The sequence below is a fragment of the Lactuca virosa genome, chromosome 1 (assembly GCF_052849685.1).
Source record: "Lactuca virosa cultivar CGN04683 chromosome 1, Lactuca_virosa_CGN04683_v6, whole genome shotgun sequence".
NCBI classification, from domain to species: domain Eukaryota; kingdom Viridiplantae; phylum Streptophyta; class Magnoliopsida; order Asterales; family Asteraceae; genus Lactuca; species Lactuca virosa.
Window position 1 is genome coordinate 289855898 of NC_136426.1, and position 16672 is coordinate 289872569.

At 40.0% G+C, this 16672-nt stretch overlaps 1 protein-coding gene across 1 annotated transcript; it reads left to right on the forward strand.

The window, feature by feature from the left end:
• Positions 1 to 3092: 3092 nt before the first annotated feature.
• On the forward strand, positions 3093 to 12809 carry LOC145130419 (uncharacterized). The gene is made up of 5 exons (XM_079065226.1): positions 3093 to 3413; positions 10099 to 10128; positions 10243 to 10869; positions 10988 to 11386; positions 11871 to 12809. The coding sequence occupies exons 1-5, from the start codon at positions 3093 to 3095 to the stop codon at positions 12807 to 12809; spliced, it is 2316 nt and encodes a 771-aa protein (XP_078921352.1).
• The last annotated feature ends 3863 nt before the right edge of the window (positions 12810 to 16672 follow it).

Sequence of the window (16672 nt, forward strand, 5' to 3'; positions counted from 1 at the left end):
TTCAGACAACTCGGTCTCTATAATTTCCCTTGCAGATCTCCCAAACTTAAATCCTCATGATTGGATTTTGTTATACAACATTTTGCTTACAAATGCAAAGGAGTATGAACCGATCCTGAATCATTTGAAGAGGATGTTGGGATCGTATGTTTACGAAGTGGCTAAGATGGATAAGGAGATTGCCTCGGTTATGAACAAGAAACCGATTGTAAAGCCAACTTCGAAACCGGGAGATGTGAATAAAATGACAATGGGTCAAATTGATCCTAAGCATCTAACGGTCATGTTCACAAGAGCCGAACATAGCAGATTTTTATTTGCTCTTGTGGATAAACATATGTTCTCAACCGATTGCTTGGAGCACATTATCAACATTATTCATCGGTGCAAGAAGAACAGTGAGTCTGACAAGAAGAACCTCACAGACATGCTTCGGTGGTATATTAGATTTCGTCACACTCTTCTTGCCATTATATCGAAGTTGTTCAAGACTGTTAAGAAGTCTTCAGTTGCTCAACCGAACTGAGCTTTCGGTTCCATGGACGCAAAGGGGGAGATTGTAGGATAATTATGTTGCGTCATGGGCCTTATTTTGTATTAACCGGATTGGGCCTGTCCATCCATGTTTTATTAGGGTTATGTAGTATATATAGTGCATGCATGTATGCATTAGATACATTCTTGATTTTATTACTCTGATTATCGTTATGTAACCCTAAAACACCTCTACAGTCGAAGTTCTTCATCGAGCTCTTCTGGGGTGTTAAAGTTTAATCATTCGACAATATTTGAGCCATTCCCGTGTCTTGTTTTTTATTATTTTATTCACTGTTTAGAACATATCGATCCTACTAGGATTAGAATTCCAACAAGTGTGGACTTAGATAGTTTCATTTGGTCTGACCATACGACGCTCGGGTAGATTGAGCAGTGAGATAAACAAGGGAGCCCGTAGGATACATTAAAGTCATATACATCTAGAACTGTGGCTTAACATTTCCTCGATGTACGGACTTATGTCCTGAATTCCGGTACTGATAGGGCGAGTGGAGGGTTCTGATAAAGTAGGTCTGTAGGAAATTTTTTTCTTGCTTTTTATCTGTCTGTCATACGTTGCTTCCTCTATGTGATTGGAACATATCCGACCTGGAATGCAACATATGCAACTCTATCTCTATGCATCTCCTTGTCTATGCAATTCTTTCTATCTGTTAGCCATATGTTGTCTCCTCTGCGTGATTGGAAGAGATTTGACCTGGAACACAACATATGCAACATTCTACCTCTTAATCCCTCTATTCAATTTAGCCATATGTTATCCCTTTGCGTGACTGGAAGAGATCCGACCTGGGTATACAACATATGCATTTCTAAATCTGACTTCTCTCTTAATGATTGTCTACTCACCTAAAGTAAGGAGTTCTTTGGAAGTTCTTGATTACCAGGGTATGTCAGGAAGTAGGGAACACGCTCTAGTGCATCTAAAATTGAACCATTTAAAAGGTTGTCTGTAAATCTCGCTGCTGAATTTAAGTGGACAACAATATCCTTGGTCGTTGTCAGCAAAATGGTATATTTAGGAATATAGTTGCAACGTCTTGTCAGTTATATTATGTCCAACTTTTCAATATCCTTTTTGTTTAAGTGGATCACAATATTAGTGATTGGCCAGAGCTAACCATGCAGGCGTGTGTACTGATAAACGTTGTTAAAATGCCTGACAACTTTGATCCCAAAAAGTTTAAAATTTAGTTACTATTTTTGTTTTTGTTAAATTTGTTGATATTTTTCTTCTATGCACAAATTTAGGGGGAGAATTAAAAAAAATCAAACAAAAATCAAAATTTAAAAATCCAAAAATATGTTGATTTCTGTTTTTATTTATTTTTTAGAAGAATAAAAAATCCAAAAAATATTCTTATTGCTTTTGAGTGTGTTTTAATTTTATTTTTATCTCAAAATTTCTGTTGTCTTGAAAGGTGAATTTCAGAAGAAGATGAGACTCAAGGAGATTGTATAGGAATTTTCTGAGCCAAGGCTGGGTCCTTGAACAACTATGGTGAGAAGGGTCTTTATGATTCTGTGATCCACAGGGAATTTTTAGTCAATGGTTACTATTCAAGACGCATCGGTGATCGACAAAGAAAATTCATTCGAAGGAACGAGAAGTGAAGATCATTTTTCAACACTCAATCTTGTAACCCCAGAAGCAAGGTGAAGCTGTAGTCAAAGATTATGTGACAAGTTGCATTGAAGCCTCCTCAATCAATTTGCTGCTATTTATGAACCTGCTGAAGTGATACAGAAGAATCGGTCTTTCTGTTATTATCTCTGAAGTTTCTCAAAGCTGCAAGTGCTGATTTTCATGTAGAACTTCATATGCTCATCTTGAAGTTGTGAAGAAATCGAAGATAAAGTCTGAAGCCAAGCACATTGAAGATTGAAAAGAAAAGAAAGCTACAAACCCAGGGGGAGATTGTTAGGTCATAAGAAAAGAAAGCTATAAACCAATGGGGAGATTTTTAGGTCTAAATTTATTGTTTATACTTTGTTTTTCTAGGCATTTATAGTTTTTGGTCAAGGGCCGAAATCAGTCTTGGATTTTCGGTTGGTTGGACCGAAATCACATGTGATTTCGGTCAGGCTATTGGGTTTGGGCTTTGTATTTTAGTCCAGGTATATGTATATATATATATATATATATATATATATATATATATATATATATATATATATATATATATTGTATTATTTTAGGCATGACAAAAAAAAGAGGGTAAGACGTTGAAGGGGGTTGCCATATTCATAGGACGCGTTTTGAGATAATAAGAGAGAACTGTGTATTATCAAGATCTTGTGGACCAGACTATATTGAATATAGTGTGCATTGAAGACTATTCATCTTGTGTTCCTATTCTTCTTCTTTATACTATCTTGTATCATTCACTTGATTGGGATTCCGCACCATCAAATGAATTTGATTGATACATCAAGCCATTTTAGGGACTTACAATTTGAAACATCACCTAGAGACTTCAATTGTGTATAACCCTACACAATCCACACCTGTCTCTATTGAGCCCATTTCGGACATGGCCAATCCAGCTCCATCCGGAAAGAAAACGAACTTTGCTAAAAGAAAGACTTCTCCCTTAAAGCCAAAAGCTAGAAAGAGAACCAAAGTCGGTTCCTCCTCTCAAAAGGAAGGAGCCAAAGACACTCCGGCTGACTCTGGCCATCCGATTACCACTCCTACCCACTCTTCCAAGGTACACCTCGAAGTTTCAAAATCATATGCACACACCCACGAGGAGTCTCCACACAATCCACCCTCACCTTCTCAACAAGGTGATGTCGGTGTTGACGATAGTTCCTTGCCCCCTGGAACAAACCTACGTGTCACATTTGATATTGTAACATCCCGACTCCCAGGTATCATATTTTATTAATTTTCATGCTTGTGGATTGAGCAACTCGACAAGTTGGAGGCCCCAACTCGTCGAGTAAGGACGGATTTGGGCGCATGGGTTTAGTGATCAACTTGATGAGTTGGAGGGACTACCTCGACGAGTTGGAGCTGTTTGAGGAAACCCTAATTTTCAAGGTTAGTGTCCTATTTAAAGGACCTTAAGCCTCATATCCGTCTCCCTTGTCACCTTTGATCTCTGTGAGAAACCCGAGACCAGTTCCACTCGTTGTGAGAGAGAAAGGGATTAATTTGAGTGTTCTTTTGCATTTTTGGAAGGAGATTTGGAGAGCAACACGGATTGGATCGAGGAGGGACTTTTGGATCCAGAGTTCTTCAATGATTAGCTTCTGTTTGGAGGTAAAAGCTACCATCTTGAACATTTCTCTTGTTAGATCACATTCTTGGGAGTTTTAGGGTTTTCTCCCATCCATCTTTTGGTTGTTGTGTCACTTGAGCATATCATGACATTGAAACCTCTTATTTGGACTGTAGGAGGTACTTTGAGCCCAAAGATCTTGTAACAACGTAAATTTTTAACCAAAATTTTCAAATTTCAAAACACATTTATTTCAAGTTATAAAAACCCCAAAGTGTCACAATGTCAATTCATCAAAACTCATATCCAAAAACTGTATATATATAAAACTCCAGGATCCTCTCAGTCATAAATAAATCTCCGGTGTGTGTGTGTGTGCAATCAAGCTGGCGCCTTCCCGTGATCCTTAGAAGTACCTGAAACACATAACACGTAACACGGTAAACACAAAGCTTAGTGAGTTCCCCAAAATACCATGCACAGCTCATTAGCCACTCGAGGCTATATCACTGTAAGACCCTCAGGTCAATCTGTATCTATAGGACTCTCCAGCCCCAACTCAATTAGCTCATAAAACAATATTCATCATAAATCACATACATAATGCAGAATATCACAATACACAGCTAAGCACATAAGATAGCTCAATCACACAAAGATACCACAGTTAGTAAGTATATAGAGAAGACTCACCTCGTAAGTAGGCTAAGTGAATGAATACTCCTCGCACACGAATCACCAAATCTAGCCTCCGCCTAATCATACAAGATAATCATATCTAATTAACTCTTTAATTCACACAATAACTAAGTTATCATACACACACACACACACACTCTCTCTCTCTCTCTTGAAATGGGAAAAAGACCATTTTACCCCTCTATGGTTTCCCAAAGACATGGTTGACCAAACCCTAAAGTCAACAGGAGTCAACCCCGAGTCAACAGTCCATGTTGACCCTACTCATCGAGTGCACATATGGGACTCGACGAGTCTGCTCGCTATCCTCAGAATCATTCAAAAGTCTGACTCAACTCGCCGAGTTGCTGCATGATCAAAACCATCGGGACAACCCTATCCGACTCGTTGACTCGGCGAGCCCATTCAGAATCTCATCTCATTCAGTCGATTTCAAGTCAGAAAACCTTTCCAAACTCTAGATCTACACTCTTAAGGCTCCTTTATCACGTAAAGTCACAAGCTTTACGTTCATTCATGGCATTTAGAGCTTGAAATGCCAAAACACACTCAAGATCATTATCATGGCTGAATAAAGCAGGGACTTTAAGGCTCTAGGGACCTCACATGGTCCAGATCTGAAGTCCAAACCTCTAAAGGAACTTAAAATACTCTAGATCCCCATTTTAGATAGAAAAAGCCCTAAATTCCCATAAGATGCAAATGAGGCTATAAGTGCCTTTAAATAGGTCCCATACCTGGAGATTTAGGGTTTCTCATCACAGCGTCTACTCGGCGAGTCGGCTCTTGGATTCGTCGAGTAGGTCATTAATCCCATGTGGCACATCACGATTCTACTCGACGAGTTGTAGCACCGACTCGTTGAGTAGCTCAATAGTCCTAAAAAATAATTATATAAATAAACAATATGCCTGGAAGTTCGCATGTTACAATTCTCCCCCAGTAGAATCAGACTTCGCCCTCGAAGTCATGCCCTGGAAAAAACTCTGGATACTGCTGTCACATCTCGGACTCCGGCTCCCAAGTGAACTCGGACCCTCTTCGATGTTGCCACTGCACCTGAACCAGGGGTACCTCCTTGTTCCTTAGAACTTTCACCTTTCGGTCCATGATCGCAATCAGTCTCTCAATGTAATTCAGGCTCGCATCCACCTGAATGTCCTCTAAGGGCACCACTGCCGTCTCATCGGCTACACACTTCCTCAACTGAGATACGTGGAAGGTGTTGTGGATCTGACTCAATTTTGTAGGTAGCTCCAAACGGTACGCTACCTTACCCACTCTGGCGGTCACCCTGAAAGGACCGATGTATCGGGGACCCAGCTTGCCCCTCTTCTTAAATCGGATCACCCCTTTCAACGGGGATACTCTCCGGAGGACAAAATCTCCAACCGGAAACTCAAGCTCAGATCGTCGCCTGTCTGCGTCACTTTTCTGGCGACTATGGGCTGTCAGTAACCTCTGTCTGACCTGCTGAATCTGCTCGGTCGTCTTGAGCACTATCTCAGTGCTACCCATCACTCGCTGCCTTACCTCTCCCCAACAGATGGGCGTCCGACACCTCCTCCCATAAAGAATCTCAAAATGAGGCATACCAATACTAGAATGGTGGCTGTTGTTGTAAGAAAACTCAGCCAAGGGCAGATATGTATCCCAACTTCCACCGAAGTCCATAACACATGATCGAAGCATGTCCTCGAGCGTATGAATCGTCCGCTCGCTCTGCCCGTCTATCTGTGGGTGGTAGGCTATACTGAAGTGAAATCGCATACCCAACTCCTCATGAAACTTCTTCCAGAACCTAGAAGTAAAGCGCACATCCCGATCTAACACTATCGATGTCGGCACTCCATGCCGAACTACCAACTCTCTCACATATATCTCGGTCAATCTCTCTGTAGAAGAACTCTCACTAATAGAAAGAAAGTGGGCGCTCTTCGTCAATCGGTCCACAATCACTCAAATCGCGTCGACACCTCATGCGGTTCTCGGCAATTTGGTGATAAAATCCATGGAAATTTGTTCCCACTTCCACTGGGGAACCTCTAGTGGCTGCAACTTGTCATGAGGACGTTGGTGCTCGGCCTTAACCCGACGACATGTCAAGCACCTCTCGACTACCCAAGCCACGCCCCTCTTCATACAGGGCCACCAATAATCTTTCTTCAGGTCCAAATACATCTTAGTGGCACCTGGATGGATCGACAACCTCGATCTATGCGCCTACTCCATCAGAATATGGCGAGCTCCACCAGTATAGGGCACCCAAATCTGCCCTCGAAAAGTCATAAGCCCCCGACTATCTGTCGAAAACTCGGACACCTGCCCAATCACCCGCTCCCTCTTGCGGTTCTCCGGTCTCACGGCCTCTACCTGGGCCTCTCGAATGGTATCCAAGACTGGAGTCATCACTGTCATCCTCATACACACATCTCAGAGCGGAGCATTCTCTGCTCTACGGCTCAGGGCGTCAGCTACCACATTAGCCTTGCCCGGATGGGACAAGATCTTGCAGTCATAGTCCTTCACCACATCCAACCACCTCCTCTGCCTCATATTAAGGTTGGGTTGATCCATGTGTAGTGATTTATGAACATGGTTTGGCATGCAGAATTAAAGAACACACAATGAAAATGGTGATTTCGGTGTTTAAGAGATGCATTCGATTATGTATGGTGTTACAAAAAGGGATCTAGATCTAAATCTACATAAATAACACACACTTACACACTTAATTTTACACCTCTCAAGCACACCTCCATAAGTGGTATGAACCCACTTTATATAGAGGTGTTTACATGTCTCTCTCTCACTCTCTATCTCATGAGTCAAAAGGCTAATGCACCACATGCAAGTGGGTTTTACAAAAGTCAACACATTTACAAAGTCATACATGGATAAATTTGCACCCAACATTCTCCCCCTCAAAGTTAGGAATGGATGACCCACTTCAAATCTTCCAAAATCGAGCAACTACGCGATCCGAGCCTCAAGCGTGACACATGTTGAGATGAAATTCAAATATTCAATTCTTCCATGATTCTTCAATTTGGGCTCTAGGATGTGATACCATACGAACCGAGCATCAACGAATGATTAAGAGCATCCTAAACTCCAAATAATCACCCAAAAGTTGAGTATAAAAACACACCCCGAAAATCATCAATAAAACCAAACCCATTTCGAACCGAAATCACTTCCGAATCTCCAATCGCATGATTTCATAAACTTCAAAAATTCAAGGTCACTTCGGTCTTCAAGTTCGCGTAATATGAAAAATTCAACTTCGAATTTCCATATAAATTTCTCCCCCTTTTTATAATCGAAAATTGATTATAAAACCTTCAAGGAAAGAGAACGTGCTCTATTTGGAATTTTTCATGTCAAAACTCCCCCTTAACATGTAGCATAAACTTTGTGCTTTAATCCAGAAAATCCAAAAAATCTTCAATTTTTAGCTCCGTTCACGGACCGCCTTTGAAAATATTTCTCAAAAACGGGTAGAAATTGTCAATTTCAAAATTCTACAGTGACCCGGTGTGCCTAAAACAGCAAAAAAAGCGAAGCTCTCCCCCTTTTCCGAAGCTGGGTAGAAAGCGTCAATTCGCATAAACTGTAGGGGCCTGAAATGCATTTTCTTCAATTTTTCAGCAAATCAGTCCAATTTCGAAATTGGTTATAAACAACCAATTTTTCGAAACCTCAGGGACTGATGTCGAAATTTCTGCCTTTTGTCCTTCAAAATGTCGAAAATCACCTCAAATGTCGAAGTTGGTTATGTTGTGCCAAACTGTCGAAATTTCAGGGACTGTTTCTGAAAATTCTTCCTACTTTCTTCCAAACTATCCAAAGTAACTCCAAATGTGGAAATTGATTAAAATTTGGCAAACTGTCGAAACTTTAGGGTCCATTTTCGAAACTATGATATTTTCTTCTTCCGTTCGTAATTTTCAATCATGAAATCTACGGCGCCATTTTAACGAAATTTTTTTTTCTTGAAATGTTGAAAATTACAAACTTTCGTTATTCCCGGTATCACCAAATCCTTCAATTCGTTATTTCTCCAACCCAAATGTTCGAAATCACAATCCATCTCCTTTTCGTTATCTGATAACGAAAAATTACACAGCACCATTCTAACGAAACATTTTGTTTGAAATGTCGAAATTACGAACATTCGTTAGTCCCAGCCAAGAAGTCGACTGCAAAAAAACTTTTCGTTACTCAACAATCAATTCGTTGTTTATCCCCAACCCATTGACTTTCAATTTTCGTTCTTTGACCATCGATTTAGTATCCCAAATGTAAACTTTCGAGATTAATCGACATCCAAAATTGAATCGATATCAACCAATGCGTCAACTAAACAAACTTCGCTTTTATCATTCAAACCAAATCACGATTTCGTCTGCCTTCGTCTTCAATCAACCAGAGTCTGTCATCAAGAACATCGACACGGAAGCAAATACATCAAAATCGATTCTCGAATTCTAACAATTTGATTTCCAATCAAGTCGATACCAAATCAAGATACTCACATCGACATTAACAAGTCGATAGTGTCTCAAACTTTCGAACCTCAACTACAGACTCTAAAACAAGCTTATTTCGTCTTAAATTACTTTATCTGTCTTGACATCGAATTCAATAAAAACCCAACTTGTTTACTCGCGGTGAGCACAACAATCGACTCCAGGGGCAGTCCTAGCAAGGTGCCCGGTGTGGCACCGACAACACCTAGCTTCCGCGCACGTAGTAGAAAAAATTCCGTTTCTTTTTTAATTTTGACCTATTGTGCCACTACGTAAAAAAATCGTGCAACTACTAAAAATTTTTTGTACAACTAGCCAACTACATAAAAAAAATATTGTCACTGTATCGGGAATTACCAAACGAAAAAAAATAATAACGAGCCCAAATGCCCAATGTGTTAATCAATTATTGTCTAATAGTCCAATTGCCCAAAGTCCAAAATAAAACTTAATTGGATAAATTAGCAATTGGGCTAATTGCTTGTAAAAAAGATAACTCAATCCTAATTAATTGAGTGTTTAATTGAGTATTATCGGTACAAGGAAGAAAAAAAGATTACGATTACAGTTAATCGACAATTCGACTACTCGACTTCCTGATTTGCGTCCAAAATTCCTACAACCTTCGATCGTGCCTTGGCAGACTCATGACCTCACAATCGTTCATCCTTGACTTGATCGATTTCATTGTTGGATCGATCACAATCATTGATCGATTTCAACAATACTCAATCACTCAATGTCTCAATCTATCATTCTCTTGAAGACTTGAAGCAAGTATCGAACTTCTGTCTTTTTCAATTTCTACTGTTTTGGTTTATTGGTTAACAAATAACAAAATCCACTTCAAAGTTCAAACTTCAAAGCCCTACACTACAATGAAACAAGTAAGTTCTACTACCAATTCATTTAGATATTTGAAATTGATATGTTTTTTTGAAGTTATTGATTGACTTGGGTGAAATTGATTTGTTTTATTGAAGTTATATTGTTTGCTTAGGTGCAATAGCTATGTTTTTTATTGAATTGATTGTTTGATTAGGTGAAATTGATATGGTTTATTGAATTTATTGTTTAATTAGGTGAAAGCAACTTGTTTTATTGAAGTCATTGTTTGATTAGGTGTAATTGTTATGTTTTTATTGAATTTATTGTTTGATTAGGTGAAAGCAACTTGTTTTATTGAAGTCATTGTTTGATTAGGTGTAATTGTTATGTTTTTATAGGTTAAAATAAGTGGTTTTTTTACTAAAATACAAAGACCTAATCCTAATGAATGTGGTGAAGAATGTTCCCAAATACCAATCACCAATCAATCAATCCCTTTCGTTTCTAATCCTAATGCAACTCCACAAACACCAATAACCAATCAATCAATCCCTTCGGTTTCTAATGCAACTCCACAAACACCATGCTCTAACCAACCTAATGATAATGTTGACTTGAAAGATCTTCCAAAGGACCCGGTGGATAGGCCATTGATTACAAGTTACAAACCAAGTATAAGAGATGATGTAAGAAGAGCATATTTGCTTCAAGGACCGTGTCAAGTAAGAGCACATAAGTTTCCTAAAAAAATAGGTGATAGATTTAGAAGATTCATTCCTTCATGGTTTGATGACTTTGATTGGTTGGAATATAGTGTGAAAAAGAATAGTGCATATTGTTTATATTGTTATTTGTGTGGGGACCTCATGGGACAAAAAGGAGGGAGAGATGCATTTGTTTCCCAAGGTTTTGATACTTGGAATAAAAAAGATGCATTTTGGACTTATGTGGGTGGTGTTGATAGTTTTCATAACAAAGCAAAAGAAAAGTGTGAGTTTTTAATGAGGGAAAAACAAGCTATTAATGTAGTCTTGAGGAGAGAAAACCGAAGCAGAGGACCATAAATATAAATCTCGATTACGTGTTTCTATTATTGTTGTTCGACTTTTATTGAAAACCGGTTTACCGTTTCGTGGTCATGAGGAGTCAGTTAACTCGGAAAATAGAGGGCTTTACATTGAAGTGTTAAAAGCCATTCGAGAGACTAGTGAAGATATTTTCAAAAATACTTTAGAAAACGCTCCTAAAAACAATCAACTTATTTCCCCGAAAATTCAAAAAGAACTTGTGCAATGTTTTGCACAAGAAGTACTTTTGAGTATTCGTGAAGAGATTGGTCAAGATGTTTTTGCTTTACTAGTTGATGAATCTAGTGATGTTTCAAAAAAGGAAAAAATGGCTATTGTTTTGCATTATGTCGATAGTCTTGGCTTTGTGAAAGAAAGATTCATAGGACTAGTGCACGTGAAGGATACATCTTCTTTGACACTAAAAAATGTCATAAATGAAGTACTTACAAGTAATAAGTTGAGTTTTAGTCAGGTAATTTATTCTTCGCTTTTTTGTTATTTCAATTTAATTTAATTTAATATATATATATATATATATATATATATATATATGTATATATATATATATATATATATATATATATATATATATATATATATATATATATTAATTGTTTTAAATTTTAACAAATAAGAGGACAATGTTACGATGGGGCTAGCAATATGCGGGGGGAATTCAATGGTTTGAAAGCTTTGATATTACAAGAGAATGACACGGATTTTTATGTACATTGCTTTGCACACCAACTTCAATTAGTAGTTGTGGCTGTAGCAAAGAAGCATGATGGTGTTAGTGACTTTTTTGAGCAAATTTCGTTGGTGGTTAATGTTGTTTGTGCCTCATGTAAAAGAAAAGACTTACTACGAGAGAAAGCAAGAGAAAATGTGCAAAAAGGCTTGTGTAGTGGTGAACTTGATGGGGTTCACATTTCAACACACTCACAAGTTTGATGAAGTTGTTTGTGGATGTTCTTGTAGTTTTAGATTTTGTGAAAGAGGAGGGAGGGTCATTGGCAAACCGTCAACAAGCATCTGGAATCTTATCATATTTTAAATCATATGAGTTCGTGTTTTACTTACATATAATGTATGACATTTTACACCTCACGGGTACATTGTCAAAGCAACTTCAAAGAAAAGATCTAGACATTTTAGAAGCGACTTCGATGGTTAGAGGGACAATGGAGGCATTGCAATCTTTTAGAAACATAGGGTTTGCTAGCATTTTGCCAAAAGTATCATCTTTTTGTCAAACACATGAAATTGATACTTTAGATATGGAAGAGTTGTATATTGGTGCGAGAAACCGTAGGACTACAAAGACTAATAGGTTTCATTTTGAGGTTGAAATCTTCAACACGGTGGTAGATATGCAACTTACAGAATATCGGGATCGATTTAGTGAAACAAGCACCCAATTACTAGAATACATGGGTGCTTTGAGCCCTTGTGATTCATTTGCACAATTTGACAACTCAAAGTTATTGAAGTTGGGTAAGTTATACAAGTATGACTTTGATGATTCAGATATGATAGACCTGGAAGGACAACTTGAGATATTTTATCACTCTTGCAAAAAAGATGAGCGCTTCACTAGTTTGAAAGGAATTTCCGACCTTTCTCGTTTGATGGTTAGTACGGGGAAGCATCGGTCTTATCCTTTGGTTTATAAGCTTTTAAAGTTGGCTTTGATATTACCCGTAGCGACCGCAAGTGTAGAAAGATGTTTTTCAAAGATGAAGCTCCTGAAGACCGACTTGCGTAACAAAATTGGCGATGAATTTTTGAACGACGCATTGCTTTGTAACGTCGACACCGAAGCACTTGCGAAAGTTGAGAATGAAAAAGTAATAGAGCCGTTTCAAAAGATGTCTGCACGAAGAGGACAAATTTAAATTCTAATAAATCGTTGTTATATTATGTTTAACCAGAAATTTTTTTTTTGTATTAGATGTTTTATATTATGTTTGACCGGATTTTATTTTTAATGTTTTATATTATGTTTGACCGGAAAAAAAAATTTGTGCAACCCCTACTACTAATTCCTGCGTCCGCCCCTGATCGACTCCAACAAACATCGACATCAAAACCATCAAAACCGAATTCAAACTCATCAACAACAAATTCAGACTCGTCATCAACACTCAAACAAACGACTTTAAATTTACTAAATCAACGAACTGAAATATGATTTTGACTTTTTGGAAACTCGATTGACTTTTCTTTTGAATCAAATTCAAGAATACGATTTCAAACCAAAATCAGTCAAATATAATCTCGATTGTAAACAATGACGATTTTGATTTTCAATTTCGATTCCCAGTAACTAATTTTTGATGAAGATAAATCGGAACTCAAGAAAAACAAATCGACTGATGAATAAGCAAATGTTATCGGATGGGCTTGATAGAATCAGATTATGAACAATATTGGATTGCAACATGGGCTTAAAACAATTTGTGAACAGTAAATTCGAGAAATGGATCGTTAAAAAAAATTGTGGGCTTTTGAATGAATTAAAATGGATCAAAATGATTTTAATTCAGTTTTGGGCTTGATCTTAAGAAAAAAAAATTATTGGATCATTAATGGGGTTTGAAACAATGAATCAAAATGGGGTTTAATCCAATGGATCATTAATGGGGTTTAATCCAATGAATCAAAACGATCAAAAATCAAGAACGTAACGCACGATTCAACAAGATTAAGAGAGATTATAGAGAGAGACTCACCAAACGCTCCAATTGTGACAAATTTTGCCAAACCGAGAATCGTTCTTCAAAAAATCACGTTGATCTTTGAAGACCCGCTCTGATACCAAATGTAGTGATTTATGAACATGGTTTGGCATGCAGAATTAAAGAACACACAATGAACATGTTGATTTCGGTGTTTAAGAGATGCATTCGATTATGTATGGTGTTACAAAAAGGGATCTAGATCTAAATCTACATAAATAACACACACTTACACACTCAATTTTACACCTCTGAAACACACCTCCATAAGTGGTATGAACCCACCTTATATAGAGGTGTTTACATGTCTGTCTCTCACTCTCTATCTCATGAGTCAAAAGGCTAATGCACCACATGCAAGTGGGTTTTACAAAAGTCAACACATTTACCAAGTCATACATAGATAACTTTGCACCCAACACCATGAGATACTTCAGGCTCTTCTGGTCAGTGTATATGGTACACCGAACACCATAAAGATAGTGGCGCCGAATCTTGAGAGAGAACACCACCGCCCCTAACTCCAAATCATGGGTGGGATACGTCGTCTCGTGAGGCTTCAGCTGCCTCGATGCATACGCTATCACGTGATCCCTCTGCATCAACACTGCACCCATCCCTGAGATAGACGCATCGCAATAGACCACAAAATCCTCCACTCCCTCCGGAAGGGCTAACACCGGAGCTTCGCACAATCTCTGGCGAAGAGTCTTGAACGATGCCTACTGCTCGGGCCCCCAAACAAAAGTAACGCCCTTCTGCGTCAACTTGGTGAGAAGAATCGCAATCTTGGAGAATTCCCTGATAAATCTCCGATAGTAGCCGGCCAATCCCAGAAAAATCCTGATCTCAGATGGGGATCTCGGCACCTCCCATTGCATAACCGCCTCAATCTTGGCCGGATCGACCAATATCCCATTCTGATTAACGAGATGTCCCAGGAACTGGACCTATCGTAACCAGAAATCACACTTGGAGAATTTGGCATAAAGCCTCTCAGACCTCAAAATCCAAAGAATCTCTCGCAGATGCTCCTCATGCTGCACTCTAGATCTCGAATATACTAAAATATCTTCGATGAACACGATCACCGACCGGTCCAACATAGGCTTGCACACCCAGTTCATGAGATACATGAATGTCGCCGATGCGTTGGTGAGCCCGAAAGGCATCACCATGAACTCGTAATGCCCATAACGAATTCTAAAGGATGTCTTCTGAATATCCTCCTCGCATACTCTCATCTGGTGATAACCGGATCTCAAATCAATCTTGGAAAACAAGGATTCCACTTGTAGCTGATCGAATAAATCGTTGATCCTCGGAAGTGGATAACGGTTCTTGACCGTCAACTTGTTCAACTCCCAGTGATCAATGTACATCCGGTGTGAACCATCCTTTTTCTTGACAAAAAGGATCGGCACTCCCCACGGCGAGCTACACGGTCGAATGAATCCCTTCCCCAACAGCTCCTAAAGCTGTGAGGATAACTCCTGCATCTCCGGTGGCGCTAGGCGATAAGGTGCCTTGGCGATGGGCGCCGCTCCCGGAACCAAGTCAATCTAAAACTCCGCTTGCCTCTCGGGAGGCACACCCGACAGCTCCTCGGGGAAACATCCTGAAACTTGCACACTGGAGCCATGGAGATAGAACTCTGCCTCTCTGAAACAGTCCGCGAATCCATAACGTACGCCAGGAATCCCATACAGCCCTACTCTAAACTCTGCCTCACCCTGGCAACAGAGCAGAAAGCCGAACCAGATCTGGTACCCTCGCCATATACTTTAACTCCTCCACTAGGGTCTTGTATAGTCACTAACTGCCGCTCACAGTCGATCACTGCTCCAAAGCGGCACAACCAATCCATGCCCACGATGACACAAACATCACCCATCGCGATCGGTACCAGGTCAATCGGAAACTCGACACCAAAAATCTCCAGCACACATCCTCAGAATACATCGGTAGCAAAAACTGAATGCTCATCTGCTATAGAAACCCTCAGAGGTTGACTCAACGCCTCACGCTGAATACCGATGTGACGACTAAAAGCTAAGGACACGAATGATCGACTCGCACCCGAGTCAAATAACACTAAAGCGGGTACAGAATTCACAAGAAATGTACCTAACATATAGCACAGAATAAGCACAATCAATCTCAGAATAAATAAATAGGGAAAAACGTACCAACCATGACATCAGGTGCTGCGCGGATCTCCTCCGCTGTCAGCTAAAAGCTCTCCCATGAGCCTTTGGAACCTGGGTCTTCACTGGCCGAACGTCAGTAGCACACAAAGTAGCAGGAGCGGAACCCTTGGCTGGTCTTTGAACAAGCTGAGGGCACTCGGCCTTTTGATGGCCGGTCTGATTACAGTGGAAACAGACTGCAAATCCCTTGGGGCAATCCTTCGCCATATGCCCCTCCTTGCCATATTTGTAGCAAATCCCCACCCTACATGATCCCTCGTGACTCTTGCCGCACTTACAACAAGTGCGGCCCTTCTGGCCTCCTGATCTTGAGTCAGCGGGCTTAGCCCGCTTGCCTTCCGGCTGCGACTGCACCGGCTGCCGGTCTCCCCCCTGAGTCTCTGCATCCTCCCTCGCCTGAGTCTCCAGCTCGATCTCCCTCCTCTTGGCATTTGCCTGAAGCTCAGCAAATGTCTGATAAGAAGAGTTCGCCATGAACTCTCGGATATCCCTCCTCAGAATGCTCAAGTACCGGCTCATGCGTGCCTGCTCCGTCGACACATGCTCGGGGCAGAACAACGCCCTCTCATGAAACATCCGCGTAACTACAGTCATCGACTCTGTCTTCTGTCTGAGATACATAAACTCCTAAGCCAATCGTTCCCTTTCCACCGGGGGAACATACTCATCTCGGAACATCCCAACAAATCTCTCCCAAGTCACCGTAGCATGCTCTGCAGGAGTAAAACTGTTCGTCAAGAACTTCCACCAGTCATTCGCTCCCAAGTAAAGCTGGTTCAGCGCGAACCGTACCCTCAAATGCTCTGGGCA

What these genes read in the sequence shown, in the direction of transcription:
- LOC145130419 (XM_079065226.1), top strand. Translation starts at nt 3,093, where the DNA reads ATGGCCAATCCAGCTCCATCCGGAAAGAAAACGAACTTTGCTAAAAGA. An exon ending in TACGTGTCACATTTGATATT is followed by an intron (nt 3,414 to 10,098) that starts GTAACATCCCGA and finishes TTGTTTAATTAG; the next exon opens with GTGAAAGCAACTTGTTTTAT. An exon ending in ATAAGTTGAGTTTTAGTCAG is followed by an intron (nt 11,387 to 11,870) that starts GTAATTTATTCT and finishes AGTTTGATGAAG; the next exon opens with TTGTTTGTGGATGTTCTTGT.